The sequence below is a fragment of the Macaca thibetana genome, chromosome 15, assembly GCF_024542745.1.
Source record: "Macaca thibetana thibetana isolate TM-01 chromosome 15, ASM2454274v1, whole genome shotgun sequence".
NCBI lineage: Eukaryota > Metazoa > Chordata > Mammalia > Primates > Cercopithecidae > Macaca > Macaca thibetana.
In genome coordinates, this window is record NC_065592.1 from 11,175,932 (window position 1) to 11,190,581 (window position 14,650).

General features: G+C 56.9%; 1 protein-coding gene and 1 long non-coding RNA gene across 3 annotated transcripts; one reads left to right on the forward strand and one right to left on the reverse strand.

Annotated features, from left to right (window-relative positions):
• Nucleotides 1–8: 8 nt before the first annotated feature.
• On the reverse strand, nucleotides 9–11,490 carry SLC2A8 (solute carrier family 2 member 8). Of its 2 annotated transcripts, XM_050760107.1 has the most exons (10): nucleotides 11,352–11,490; nucleotides 11,100–11,262; nucleotides 10,570–10,776; nucleotides 8,649–8,748; nucleotides 4,962–5,158; nucleotides 3,905–4,048; nucleotides 3,639–3,747; nucleotides 2,718–2,891; nucleotides 2,143–2,288; nucleotides 9–575 (listed from the first exon to the last, which is right to left on the reverse strand). In XM_050760107.1, exons 1-10 carry the CDS (start codon nucleotides 11,405–11,407, stop codon nucleotides 438–440), a joined length of 1,434 nt encoding a protein of 477 aa, XP_050616064.1. In that variant the 5' UTR covers nucleotides 11,408–11,490; the 3' UTR covers nucleotides 9–437. The 2 variants fall into 2 exon arrangements, with proteins under 2 accessions (XP_050616064.1, XP_050616065.1); XM_050760108.1 differs by lacking the exon at nucleotides 2,143–2,288 and having other exon boundaries at nucleotides 490–575.
• On the forward strand, nucleotides 594–4,043 carry LOC126937156 (uncharacterized). The gene is made up of 3 exons (XR_007719661.1): nucleotides 594–1,765; nucleotides 3,574–3,771; nucleotides 3,968–4,043. It is a non-coding gene; the product is annotated as an uncharacterized LOC126937156 (long non-coding RNA).
• Nucleotides 11,491–14,650: the final 3,160 nt, after the last annotated feature.

Consider the following 14,650-nt stretch of genomic DNA (forward strand, 5'->3'; position numbering starts at 1 on the left):
CACTGACCTGATTTTCTGTGTCAATCTTTATTTGGCAAACAAAGTTCCTTCCCGATAAGGCAGCCGCGTGAGAGGAGCGACCGGGTGCCCAGCACCCAACCTCCAAAAGCACCTCTAGCCTGAAGACAAAGATCCCAGAGGCCCACCTCCCCTTGCACTGCTTTAGTGTTGCGCATGGAGGGCTGACTGCAGGTCTGCAAAGCTCTGAGGTGTGCCCGCGTCCGCAGAGCAGCAGCCGGAGCTGGAGCAGGAGGCGGGTGAGCCTCCTAGCCCCGGGTCGTGGGCTGGAGGGAGCATGCCAGAAAGGAAGGACCCTGCAGACCGACGCTCCAGAGGGGCTGTGCTCCTGGATTCTGGCTCCCCTGGGGCAGGCGGGGGCTCTGGGCTTGGGCCCAGCTCGGAGTCACAGGCTTGCTCCATCCCCTAGTGAGTGGCTGTCATCGCCCCTCAAAATGGGCTGTGATTTGTTCCAGAGTCTTTCCTTTGGTTTCAGGGACACAGAACAAGGTGAAAAGGACACTGAAGATGCAGAAAGCGGAGGCAAGCCAGAAGGCTCCGTAGGGCCTGAGGACCTCCTGCAGAGAGATGAAAGGCCATGGGTGGACGTGGGGAGAGATCAGGAGGCCCCACGCAATCACTGAGGCAGCTCCGCCACCAGGGGGTCCAGTCCCCTGACCCCAGCCTGCCCTGCCCAAGGCCACAGCCATTTTGTCTCCACCCAGCTCTGGGACATGGAGGACGGTCTGGCATCCAGTCTGATGGCTTGGGCCGAGCACTGTCCAAGATACTGGGGTTGTATGGCTGGGGAAACTGAGGCTCACAGCAATGAAGTGACTGCCTCAAGGCCAGAGACCTGCTATCCATTGACAGCTGGGCTCCGGCTCCAGGGTCCACAGACCCACCCTCCACCCTCAGCTTTGGCCCCACGGTGAGGCCCCCAGGCGGTTCTTTCATAGTGTGGTGGAAATGGGTGAGACAGGGCAGAGCGAGCATGGCCCCAGGAGCACATGGGGACTCTTGGGGCTACTGGCATGGAGGCAGGAGTGAGCCATCCCCTTCAGTCAGAGCCCATCCCCGCCACCCCCCACCGCTGTGACCTCCCACATGGCAGAACTAAAAAGGTGCTTCTCAGCTCCTGGTCCTCTGGGACCTGGTGATCTCTCCCTCCTTGAAGGCCTTCTCTTGGCCTCTTGGACATTATCTCTCCTAACAGGACTGTTAGGTCCTTTGTCACCTCCTTTTTGGCTGCTTTTCCTCCTTCCTTTGCTGCCCATCCCCTCCCAGCTGCAGCAAGTAATCTCCACCCCCAGGCATCGGCCCGGCCCCACAACGTGCTCCCTGGGCAGCCCCGCCTAAGTGGGTCCCAGGCTCTGTGCAGACTCCAGGCTGGCCCCTCACTGACCCGCCCTACCACATCCTAACCCACCCCACCGGGGTTCATTCCCGCACCACTGCCACAGCCTTTCCCGCCCTCGTCATAAAGGGGACCGTGTCCATCTTGTTCATTGCTCTCCCTGGCGCCTTGAACGGGCCTGAACATGCCAGGAGACCTGGAGGGCACAAATGACTGAACAAACGACCAGATCATCTGCCCGAGAACTGTCTCTCTGTTGACTGGGAAGCCCCGGGACAGGGTCCACGCCTGTGCCAGTCCATCCGTGAGAAGGCAGCAGCAGGATGAACTGAGTTAATGCTCCCATCAGCCTTAACAGCAAGCTGCTGTTGCTCTCCTCCAGTTTCAGCTAAGGAAGCAGGCTCAGAGAAGGTAAGCGTCATACCCAAGGTCACACAGCAAGGAAGTAGCCAGGGTGGGGCTGCAGCCCAGTCCTGTCAACTCTTCCCACATAGACCTTAGGCTCAAGGCCCACGTTCCTGACGTTCACGAAGGGGAGAGGCCAGCTGTGCTGTCTGACTGCCAAGACAGGCGGAGGACTCCTGAGGGGTCACAGCCTGGATTCCCCATCTGGCCCAGCCCATCTGCCTCCACTTCTCCTTGCCCAAGATAGCCAGTGGCCCAGGCATGATAGGGCTCAGGCCGCCTGTAAGGGCCACGACCCTGGGTCTTCTGAGCAGTACAAGTGGTTTTAGAAAGTGCTGCTCGGCTGACTGCACAAATGGGGTGCCGGGGGAGCCCACACTCACCATGAGGCTGCTGAACTCCTTGGTCACGAGAAAGGCCATGAGCCAGTTGGTGAGGACACAGATGCCTGTCGCCACACCCTTGACATGCAGAGGGAAGATCTCTGACATGAGCAGCCAGGGGATGGGCCCCCAGCCCACCGCAAAGCCTGTGGGAGCGAGACAGGCAAGACCGGCATCAGGGCCGGCAGGGCTGGGCTCCTCGGCTCGCCGCAGAGCCAGGAGACCCAGCTTCCCGGCCTGTGGGGCTGAGGGGTCCTGGATCCCAGTGTGGTCCCGCCAGCTCCATGCTCTTTCCTGCCAAGGCCTCGGCCAGCCTCTTCCCTCCTCAGGCACAGGCTCTGTCTCTGAGATGGGGTCACAACGGGGCCTGCTCAAGGGCTGCTCAGGGGATTCAGTGAAAGGAAAGCAGAGGAGCCTAGTTCAGCATCTGCATGTGGTCAGAGCTATAAATGCAGAGCTTGGGATCTGTGAGACTAGAGGTGAGGCTGGGGAAGACCCCACCTGCTGGGAGCCGCCAGAGCAGAGCCGGGGGATCGCCTCCCACTCCTCGCCCAGCCTCCCACGGGCCCCCTTACCGGCGATGAAGAGGCACATGCTGCCCACGGCCAGCCAGGCCAGCCCCACGCTGGCATCAACAGGCTCTGCGGAGACAGGCGCCGACAGGGCCATGTGCGAGGAGTTGCCGGGCCCACCCTGCGTCAGCTTGAAGTAGGTGCCGAAGGCGCTCGTGCTGAACACCATGGCCACACCTGCAAGCGGGAGGGTGGCGGTGGGTGGGGCGCCCGGGGAATGGCCCAGGGGGCAGCAGCATGGCCTGGATGCCTCTGAGAGGGGCGGGCTCGGCTCCCAGAGAGCGGCCAGCCTGGTGTTCTGGGACCTTGGCTCCAGGAGCCCTGACTGGGTGGCAGCCACCCCGCCTTGGACCTCAGCGATCTGCAAGAAGTTCCTGGAGCAGACCCTCTGGGCCGAGGAAACGGGAGGTACCGGCGCAGCAGCAGCAGCGGGTGACCCTCAGCCCCGACGGTTGTCTTTGCAGCAGCTGCTGGGTACCCATGTCCGTGGGCCGCAGCTCTTGCTGAAGGTCTCACGTGGATCACCTCCCACTCCTCACAATAGCGCTGAGGGAGGCGCTACCGTTACCCCCATTTCCCAGAGGGGGAGACTGAGGCTCAGAGAGGTAAAGTCACTTGTCCAAAACGACCCACAAGCTCCTGAGTCACTTCACCTTCCTGGCCCTCAGTGTTCCCATCATAAGCTGGGGCTGTGACGGTGCCTTCTGGTGGGTTCACCAGAGGTCAAAGGCGTGGTGTGGGAGTACCACTAGCATGGACAGGCCTCCAGTGAGCGCTTGGTGACGAGCTGCCGTCAAATCATGGCCGCATTAGTCCACGACGTTTGTCATCACAAATGCTCCCTGTCCTCCTCCTGCAGTGTGGTGGCCTGGGCAAAGGCCCTCCAGCCCATGGCGGGGAGGCTGCTCAGGGGTGAGCCCTCACCTGACAAGACCAGGAGCAGCCTCCGCCCTGCTCTGTCCATGATGAGAGCCGCCACAGCTGTGAACAGCACCTGGATGACACCCACGACGACCGAGGCCAGGCTGCTGTCCTGGGGGAGATGGAGCCCAGGCAGGTCAGGCCGGTCAGCCGAGAGCTGGGTCCCTCCCTCTCCAGGCCTGTGCTGGGTGGCTGGGCCCTGGGCTCGGGGAGGAAGCTCCATCTCTGTGGGGGCTGGACGAGGCAGGCCAGGCAGGGGCCCCCTTTACCTTGAACTTGGCCTCTTCAAAGATAGTCTCTGCATAGAACATGACAGCGTTGACCCCCGACAGCTGCTGGAAGGCCATCAGGGAGACGCCGATGATGAAGGGCTTGTAGATGCCGGGCTGCCGCAGCAAGGCCAGGTGAAAGCTCTGCTCTGACGGAGACTGGCCATCAGGATTTCTCTCTCCCCTCCCGCAAGGGGCCCCCCTCTATGGCTCCACTGTCCTAAGACTTGGGGAGTGTGTCGGCTCCTCATCCCAGCGCCCCCTCTGTCCTCAGGTGTGCAGACAAGTCCCAGCCTCCCCATGTGTCAGGTGAGATGACCCTCACCTGCCCAGGGCACTTCCTGATAGGTGGGGGGAGCCACAAAGAGGTAATCTGGGCGAAGAGCAAGCTGGGCTGTCCTCATCCCTGCCATGACCAACACGTCCAGCACCTCCCTCAGGTCTGGACGTGGCCCTAGCTGAGCACCTCCTACGGCCCTCCCCACTGACCTTCCCTCCCCACTGACCCCGCCCTCCTCACTGACCCCGCCCTCCTCACTGACCCCGCCCTCCTCACTGACCCCGCCCTCCTCACTAAGCCCCTCCTTCCTTCCCCCCACTGAGCCCCACCCACCACTGTGAAGCATGTGCTGACTCCCATGTCACAGGGGAAGAGCTAAGGCTTAGGTGAGGGGCAGCGTGGGAGCTTCAAACCCATGCCTGGGTGACTCTAGAACCCAGACTCTTAACCCTCTACCCTGCCCTACAACTCCCTTGTTAAATCCAAGTCCTCAGCTCTGCCTCTGTATCCCCCACCAGGCCTGGCCATTCTCTTCCTGAGACAGAAAGGGTCAAAGCTCGGCCTTTGCTGGTGACTTCGGAGGCTAGGGCCCAGCTCCGTGGGGTTCCAGCTGTCTTGGCGTGCTCTAAGACAGGAAGCACTGGGACTGTCTTCGCTGAGGGTGGAGGGTGGACAGGTACCTCCCTGTCCCCCCAAAGTGTGGCCTTGGGAACGGGCTGTGCTACCCTCCCGTGACTGCTGTCCCACTCCTGTCAGCTCTGCCTCCCATCCTCTCACCTGCTCGGCCCCAATGGGGGGGTCTTCCCAGCCCTGCTCGGAGCCCCACAGGAACCGCAGGGCGGCCATGGCCTCCTGGCGCCTGTGCTGAGTCAGCAGGAAGCGCGGGGTCTCGGGCATGACGCACATGAGCAGCAGCATGAGGGAGGGGGGCGCGCAGCCCAGCACAGCCAGCCAGCGCCACTCCAGCACCCAGCCTGCGGGAGGTTGTTGGGGGGAGGCTGGTGTCAGAGCCAGGGTGAGCCAGCCTGGGCCTTGCCAGCCTCAAAGACTCAGCTTCAGAGATGGGGCCTTGCTGCCTCTGCACATCTGCCCTCGTGTTTCCTACTGACATTGCCATTATCACAGCTGTCATGAAGGCACATGGCATGGGCCAACCACACCAGCTGTAGAAGCGATGGTGGGTATGACAACGCGGACATTACTAGGCTACATCTGTTCGGCGAAACATTTATGTAGCCACAGAACAAAGGATGAGGTGTTTGCTGCATGTCCACGTGGTATGATGTGGCACCATTTGTAGAAGAGGTGGGGGAGGGAGGATAAATATGCATATCCCTCGTATGAACAGACTCTCTGAAGGCTACCAAGAACCAGGCAATGGGGGCTCCCGCAGACAAGAAAGGGACAGAGGTGGAGTAAGCTTTTCACTGGACATTCCCCACGCTGGCACTTGAGTGTTGAGTCATTTGAATGCATTATTTATTCAAAGTATACATGAAAGTAGAGAGGTGAGAGGGTTTTGCTGTCTTGATGTATGAAGAACAGCACGAGTGCAGAATTGCCTAGCTTTATATAAAGGTTAAGAGGTTCTCTTACAAAGGGGCCTTGGAATAAATGAGTCTAGGGCATTGTTGCTCTAATTATTAATTTTTCCGAAGCCCAAGGCTTACCCATCCCTGGTTCCTGGTGGAAAAATACCTTTAAGATAGTCATGATGTCCCTATTTTTCTTCTGTGCTGGGGGTGCAGACAATCATTCTATGAAGTCTAGTTGTTGGAACATGATTGCCCCAGTGTGAAGGAACGTGTCACCACCATGTCACTTTGTGGAGTTAACGAGTTCACCCACCCCAGTGGATCAAAACTCACAGAAACTGATCGGGAAAGGTCGGAGAAGCAACAAGCACATATTCAGATGAGCTGAAGATAGTGCCACGGGTGGGTGGACACCTAGTACCTGTCCCCAAAATGATGAATGTCAGCGCCTGCACACAGTGGAGACTTTGGTTTGCTCAGGTCTCTCAAGGTAGCCAGATCGCTGGCAGGATTCTGAATTAGGGTAGTTAAGTGGGTAAAAACGAAAGACCAAAGACCTGTGTATCATCCGCCCCGAAGATCCAGAGGGCTTGTGCCCTGGGCCAGGCCATAGCCCGTCAGGCGTCCGAGGCCTCCTACCCCGATGACGCCCATGGTTCTTTTTTTTTTTTTTTTTTTTTTTTTTTTTTTGAGACGGAGTCTTGCTCTGTCGCCCAGGCTGTAGTGCAGTGGCCGGATCTCAGCTCACTGCAAGCTCCGCCTCCCGGGTTCACGCCATTCTCCTGCCTCAGCCTCCCGAGTAGCTGGGACTACAGGCGCCCGCCACCTCGCCCAGCTAGATTTTTGTATTTTTTAGTAGAGACGGGGTTTCACCGTGTTAGCCAGGATGGTCTCGATCTCCTGACCTCGTGATCCACCCGTCTCAGCCTCCCAAAGTGCTGGGATTACAGGCTTGAGCCACCGCGCCCAGCCAGCCCATGGTTCTTAAGTCCTTCCTTGACAGTTCTCATTTGGAACCCACTGTTAGGCACTTTTCATGTGTCACTTAATTTAATGGACAGGTACTGGACTAGGTGAGGTTATGCCCATTTCAAGACAGAGAAACTGAGGCTTCCAGAGGTGGTGTGACTTGGCCAAGGTCATGCAGCACGTAGGAGAGGCTATCCCCAAACCCAGGATGGTCAGATTTGAAGCCTGCCCTCTTTTTTTTTTTTTTTTGAGACACAGTCTCACTGGGTCGCCCACACTGGAGTGCAGTGACATGATCTCAGCTCACTGAAACCTCAGCCTCCCAGGTTCAAGCAATTCCTGTGCCTCAGCCCCCCAGGTAGCTGGGATTACAGGTGCCCACCACCACGCCCGGCTAATTTTTGTATTTTTTTTTTTTTTTTTTTTTGAGACGGAGTCTCGCTCTGTCGCCCAGGCTGGAGTGCAGTGGCGCGATCTCGGCTCATTGCAAGCTCCGCCTCCCGGGTTCACGCCATTCTCCTGCCTCAGCCTCCCGAGTAGCTGGGACTACAGGCACCCACAACCGCGCCCGGCTAATTTTTTGTATTTTTAGTAGAGACGGGGTTTCACCGTGGTCTCGATCTCCTGACCTTGTGATCCGCCCGCCTCGGCCTCCCAAAGTGCTGGGATTACAGGCGTGAGCCACCGCGCCCGGCCAATTTTTGTATTTTTAATAGAGATGGGGTTTCACCATATTGGCCAGGCTGATCTCGAACTCCTGGCCTCAAGTGATCTGCCTGCCTTGGCCCCCCAAAGTGCTGGGATTACAGGCATGAGCCACAGGGTCTGGCCTCTAAAGCCTGGCCTCTTTTTTTTTTTTTTTTTTTTTTTTTTTTTGAGACGGAGTCTCGCTCTGTCGCCCAGGCTGGAGTGCAGTGGCCGGATCTCAGCTCACTGCAAGCTCCGCCTCCCGGGTTTACGCCATTCTCCTGCCTCAGCCTCCTGAGTAGCTGGGACTACAGGCGCCCGCCACCTCGCCCGGCTAGTTTTTTGTATTTTTTAGTAGAGACGGGGTTTCACCGTGTTAGCCAGGATGGTCTCGATCTCCTGACCTCGTGATCCGCCCGTCTCGGCCTCCCAAAGTGCTGGGATTACAGGCTTGAGCCACCGCGCCCGGCCTGCCTGGCCTCTTTCTAACGAGAACACACCTGCCTCCTGAAGCTTCTTCATGCTGGCCCAGCTTTGCCCCTCGGGGTTGCCAGGACCTGGCCTCCTTCACGTTGCAACTCGCCGACATGGTGAATCCAGCACTGACATTCTCAGGGGGACTCGCTCAGCCCTTCAGACGCCTGGGCTGAAGATTCTTACAGGGACCCCCCACTTCTGGAGCCCTCTGGTTTGTCACTGCACAGTAAGGTACTGACCTAACCAGTCAGCCCTTCCCACACCCCTAGAGGGAGCTTCAGGAAAGATGAGAATATCACCTTCTCCAGCTCTCCTTGGAACTCAGTCATAAGACACACCTATTGGCCGGGCGCGGTGGCTCACACCTGAAATCCCAGAACTTTGGGAAGCTGAGGTGGGTGGATCACGAGGTCAGGAGATCAAGACCATCCTGGCTAACACAGCGAAACTCCGTTTCTACTAAAAATACAAAAAATTAGCTGGGCGTGGTGGCACGCACCTGTAATCCCACCTACTTGGGAAGCTGAGACAGGAGAATCGCTTGAACCCAGGAGATGGAGGTTGCAGTGAGCCGCCACTGCACTCCAGCCTGGGTGACAGAGCGAGACTCTGTCTCAAAAAAAAAAAAAAGACTCACCTATCCCAAGGTCCCAGGAAGGTGATCTGGAGCCTGGCATGTTGGGCACTGGCTGTGTGACCTCAGACAAGTCCCTTGACCTCTCTGAACCTCTGTTTACACATCTGTAAAATGGCCACATGACCACAAACAGGAAGCAAGAGATAATGACAACTATACCTGCCAGGTAGGCCAGGAGGATGCCGACGACGACCATCAGCTGCACACAAGAGCCGAGCAAGCCCCGGACTGCTGGGTAGGCGATTTCAGAGATGTAGACCTGCCAGCAACAAGACGAGGATTTAGGGCTGGGCACAGTGGCTCACTCCTGCAATCCCAGCACTTTGGGAGGCCGAGGCGGGCAGATCATCAGAGGTCAGGAGATCGAGACTGGCCTGACCAACAGGGAAAAACCCCATCTCTACTAAAAATACAAAATTAGCTGGGCCTGGTGGCATGCATCTGTAATCCCAGCTACTCAGGAGGCTGAAGGAGGAGAGTCACTTGAACCTGGGAGGTGGAGGTTGTGGTGAGCCAAGATCTCACCATTGCACTCCAGCCTGGGCAAAAAGAGCGAAACTCCGTCTTAAAAATAAACAAATAAATAAAAATTTTAAAAAAATTTAAAAATTTTAAAAATTAAACAAACAAACAAAAAAAAAACGATGAGGCTTTACTCAGGCTCCAAGAGTTCTTAAAACAGAAAGGTCTCAACCATTCAGAGCTGAGGAAAGTCCTTGCGGGGGGTTATGGCAGGTCCCGAGGCCCCTTAGTGGAACCTGCCCAGGTGAGCAGAGCCATCCCCAGGTCCTCACCACTGAAAGGTCTGTGGCAGGCGTTTAAAGGGGATTAAAGGTAACAGAGAGGGCTGCATGTGATGGCGAGGCAGTGGGCACAGAGCTTCTCAGGCCTTCATTTAATGGGCACAGACACCCTAGGTAAAACGTAGATTCCGATGCAGTAGGTCTAGGCAGGCAAAAGATTCCACCTTGCTAACCAGCTCCATGTGTGCCCACCCAGGATCCTAGCCCAGGGCCCACGCTTTGAGTGGTGGCCTTAGACCAGAAGCACGAACTCTCTGCCTCAGTCACTAGGCACTGCTCCCTCCTGAGCCCACAGGCCACCAGGCCCTCACCCATGCATCTAAGGTTATTCCATAGCTTAAGCCCTAACACAGGTGTGTTTCTGCCCAGTTAAAAAAACCACAGACATAAAAGGTCCAGCTTCTTCCCCACCCTCTTGTGGTCCAGCTCCTGCTGCCAGTTAGCAAATGCTGGTGAAATGAGCACCCAGGGAGGGCCCTGAGTGGCTGCTTTCAACCTCACTTGGGTGAGATACTGTCCACGCCCATGGCTGGGGGCAGTTCATGGGTCACCAAGCTGTCAGGGTCCAGTCCTCCATAAGCCATGCCAGGGGCTGTCTACCCAAAGTCCCACTGAATCCTGACCACTACCTCAGGGACTAATGCCATAATCCCTGTTTTCCAGGGAAGGAAACTGAGGCCCAGGCAGACACTCTGCTCAGGTCAGTGGCAGAACCAGGATTTGACCCAGATGTTCGGGGCTCCCAAGTGGGCAGCCTGGGTCAGGAGGGGGAAAGGGGGAAGATGGGGAAGGAGGGGCTGGCCTGTGACAAGGAAAGGGGAACACAGGCCAGCAGCCTTTGCCCCAGGAGAAACCAGGACAGGAACTTCCTGCTAATTGCAGTCATTGACCCGAAGCCAGGGATGAAAACCATAATGTTGGGAGTGGGCTCCTATGGATCATCTGCAGGTCTGCAGAGCAAAAGATGGGCACGGCTAAGTGGGATAATCCTGGGTTCCAGCAACTGCTTCCCCTCTGACTAGCTGTGGACCCTGCCTGGGCAAAGGACTTCACCTTTCCGAGACTGCATGTCATGACCTCAGTGTAAAATGGAGAGAACAGCAGGATCCTTCCCAGGGTGGACGGGAGGGACCGCGAGATAACGCAGGGACTTCAAGCCTGGCACCTATAAGGTCCCACCAGGGGAAGCCGCGCCCCTAGGACTGAGGAGCGGTTTGTCCACTCCTCCTCTGTCTCAGGCCGCGCGAGACAGGACACTCGCGAGACGGGACACTCACCGGGGCCACTAGGGAGGCAACACCGCAGGCCAGGCCGGTGAGGAGGCGGCCCCCCAGCAGCATCCACACGTCTTGGGCCGCGGTGATGACGGCAAAGCCGGCCACGAAGGGCACGGAGCACAGCAGGAGGCTCAGCTTGCGCCCGGCGCGGTCCACCAGCCAGCCGCCCAGCACTCCCCCTGCCGCAGCACCTAGGGTCACGATGGCCTGGGGGCGGGCGGAGGCTGAGGAGGGGGCGCCGAAGCCGCAGCCCATCCCTCCCCCCGCCCACGCCCCGCGGGCTCAGAGGGAAGGGGGCGACTCCAGGCAAATGAGCCGGGGCCCAGCGCCCGTCCCGAGGGGAGGGGTGGGGGACTGAGGGGTCCGGCGCTTGTCCCGAGGGGAAGGGTGGGGGACCAAAGAACTCGAAGCCCGTCCCGAAAGGCCCGATGCCCGTCTCCTGGGGAAGGGCGGTGGCGGAGGGGCCCGATGCCTGTCCCGAGAGGAGGGCGCGGGGTCCCAGGGCTGGAGGGGCGAGTCCGGGGCCTCACCCCGAACCAGGAGGCGGCAGCGTCGTCCAGGTGCGGGGCCGGGGGCGCGGCGCGCTGCAGACTCGGGATGGCCGGGGAGCTGTAGCCGAGCGCGAAGCCGAAGCTGAGTGGGCCCAGGGCAGCGGCGAAGGCGGCGAGGAAGACGCGGCGGCCGCGGGGCGCGCTGCGGTGACAGGACCGAGGGTGAGCTGAGCGGACGCGGAGGGGCGGGAGGGCGAGGCCGCGTCCGGGCCCGGGTTCCCCGGGGCTCACCTGCCGCCAGGCGGCCCCAGAAGCGGCTGGGTTTCCTCTGGGTCCTCGGGCGTCATGTCCGCGGCCAACGCCGATCGGCCAGCTCCGGCGCCTGAACCGCCACCGGCCCCGCGAGTGCGGTCGGCACCGGCCTCTCGCAGCCAATGGGCGGCGGGGGGCGGGGGGCGGTGCTGGGCGGGATCGGAATCGCAGAGCAGAAGCAGCCAATAGGAATGCAAGGCGGGATTAGCGAATGCGCTAGGACCCGCCCTCATATTAAAGTATACCAATGGAAGCATAACGCTGATTAGCAAAACGCGCTGGAACCGCCCCTAGGATGGAAAGGCCCTAGGTACAGGTGGGCGGAGTTTCCGTCTGGGAGCACACAATCACCCAATTGGATTGTAGTGGGAGCCCGTAAAGGGGGCCAGAGAGCAGCCTCAGAACTGAGCTGGCCAATGAGGTTGGAGGGAGGAGTTTTTTTTTCTGGCACCGCCTCTCAATCTAGCTTCAACCAATGAGGGTAGGGGCGGGGCGAAGGCGGAGCACGTGGGCCTCAGCCCGAGACTTCCCGCCCCCAACTCTGAGAAGCTGCAACTGTCCTGCCGGGTCCGGTTTGCAGTTCCTGCCCCGCGTTAATCGCTGCCCTGGGGCTTGTATTGGAGGTATCTGACCTCTGCCTGGGCCCAGCTCTGCAGGGGAGAGAGCCTCTAAGCAGACTGTCCTGGGCCGCCTCCCTCTCCTCTCGGACGCCGAGACTGGTCATACGCTCCCGCTAGGCTGCTGGCGGCGGAGGCGTGGCCCTGTGCACCGAAACCCATCTTCATGCTTCCCAGATTGCTGAAGGCTCGGGTCTCCAGGTGCTGAGGACCAGTGGTAGGCGGGGTACCCCACGCCCTATGTGTGACAGATCTGGGCTTCACTCCCCCTCTTAAGTGTCACTCACTTCACAGCGAGTCCTGACTCTTGAATCTTCATCTACCTGTCTCCGAATTTTGAGTTCCCTGTAGATTTTAATGCCGCCTTCTCCCCTTGTGCACCCAAGTCAAATGATGAGGCACTGTTGGATCTCACCAGTTGTACCCAATTCATACCCAACACTCTGGTTGCAGGCAGCTGCGGTGGAATGCTGGTGTAATTCTGGAAAGAGCCAGGGCATGGGAGTAAGAGGCTTGGCTTGTAATCCCTCTCTGGGCCTTGTGTTTCCTCATCTCTAAGTGGGGATGACCATTATCTTCCAGGAGAGTTGTGAAGCAAGGTAATGTATATAAGACATATGAAGCACTCAAAGGCTAACCGGTATGATGAAGATAGTCATTTGACATACTGCAGTCACCTGATGGTTCTAGCAAGCAACATTTTTCAATCCTGACCACAAGACTATCTTTAAAGACTTAGGCAACTGCCCTTCTGTACTCCCGCAGCATCTAGTGCTTGATAACTCAAGTGCTTGACAACACAAAGCAGTGATAAATGCTGTGACAAGAATAACTCAAGCACTGTATTCTTATCACAGCATTTATCACTGCTTTGTGACCCCTGTTTACTTCTGTCCTTCCCCGATGGACATGACCTCCTCTGGAGAGGAGGCACTTGGTGTTTGCAGAGTGGATCAGTGCCTCCAACTCCCTGGGCAGACACTGCACTTAGATGATTTTCTGTGTGACTCAGCCAGCCAGGTACACAGAAAGGGTTGTGCAGGCAGGGTGCTCCTCACCCTGTGGCCGATGGCTTCCCTTCCCGTGCGTGTGCAGAACTCACTTGTTGGCCTTTGTAAACAAATAATGTTGCCAGAGCAGCCTCTTGCCCCCTTTTCATAGGCAAAGCACCATCAGCCTGATCAGTAGGGTCCACCTTTTGCCCTCGCTACATCCCTTCTCAGACCTGTGACTCTTGTCAAATTGTGGGTAGCTCTAATGCTGCTGATTTGGAAGAATGCTCTAAAACAGTCCGTGGATTTTTTTATGCTACGCTGTGAAGCAAGAAACTTCAGGGAAAAAAAAAGGAAAAACACAGATACAAGCTCATAAAGCTTACAAATTAGTTGAACATGAAAAACACCAGCCAGATCCAGCTGACACAAGGCACTTAGCCTGGCTCTGCATGGCAGACATGGGGAAAGCAAGGGCTCTGCAGTCAAAGAACTTGCAGGTTCAAACCATTGCCCCTTTTTGAGCCTGTTTCCTTATTTGAAAAGCAAGGATAATAAAACATAATTCATTAAACTGTTGGTGGGGTTGAGACAGTGTTTTTTCCCCCCTATATAGGAAAAGGGCATAAAAAACATGGAGGAAGAACGGGCATGCTAACTGCTGCAAAGAATATGAGCAGACACACGTGGCTATACACAGCCCCATCTGGGTATACCTAAATACCACTGGCTTCACTACTCTTGCCTCTTGCCTTCTGCCAAAAATGAACCAAGCAACCTTCCGCTTGGGTTATCATGCTGATCTGTTTGCACAAAAGACAGACAGGGGAGCTCTCCCCACAGTGTGCAAGGCCCACTAGGAGGTACGACCCAAACTTCTATAAAATCTGTCAGACCAAGGTCCTGTCAAACTCAGTTCTCCACACTCACAAAGAAGGCCTGCTGGCCGGGCGCGGTGGCTCACACCTGTAATCCCAGCACTTTGGGAGGCCAAGGAAGGCGGATCATGAGGTCAGGAGTTCGAGACCAGCCTGGCCAACATGGTGAAACCCCATCTCTACCAAAATACAAAAATTAGCTGGGCGTGGTGGTGCGCACCTGTAATCCCAGCTACTCAGGAGGCTGAGGCAGGAGAATCGCTTGAACCTGGGAGGTGGAGGTTGCAGTGAACTGAGATCGTGCCATTGTACTCCAGCCTGGGCAATAGAGTGAGAATCTGTCTAAAAAAAAAAAAGGCCTGCAGAAGAACTCTTCTGAGCTGCTTTAACGGGGTAGGTAACAGGAATAATGTAAGTAGGAAAAGATAGAATAAAATTGAAATGGCTAGAATAAAGCCAAAGTAAAATACCTTCTTCACACAGATTAAAATATTTGCAAACAATGCTAATGAAACTGGATTTCCCCTTGGGTAGGTGGCTGAGATTTCACTTTCTTTCGCACTTGGCCCAGTCCACATTTCTTTCTGCTCACACTGGATAAACTATTTATTTAGTTTATCCAGTGTGAGCAGGAAAGGCAGATAAACTAAATTATTATCTTCATATCATTTATGTGAAAGAGTGAAGGGGACTCAACAAGAAGGAGGGGTTTGAGAATGCTTTCTTTTTTTTTTTCTTTTCTTTTCTTTTTTTTTTTTTTTTGAGACAGGGTCTCCCTCTGTTGCCCAGGC

Coding starts and splice junctions, on each gene's coding strand:
- SLC2A8 (XM_050760107.1), bottom strand. CDS start 11,407: ATGACGCCCGAGGACCCAGAGGAAACCCAGCCGCTTCTGGGGCCGCCT. Junction 8,749..10,569: donor TTGCCTCCCTAGTGGCCCCG/GTGAGTGTCCCG, acceptor TGTTGCTGGCAG/GTCTACATCTCTGAAATCGC. Junction 2,289..2,717: donor CATGTGCCTCTTCATCGCCG/GTAAGGGGGCCC, acceptor TCGCTCCCACAG/GCTTTGCGGTGGGCTGGGGG.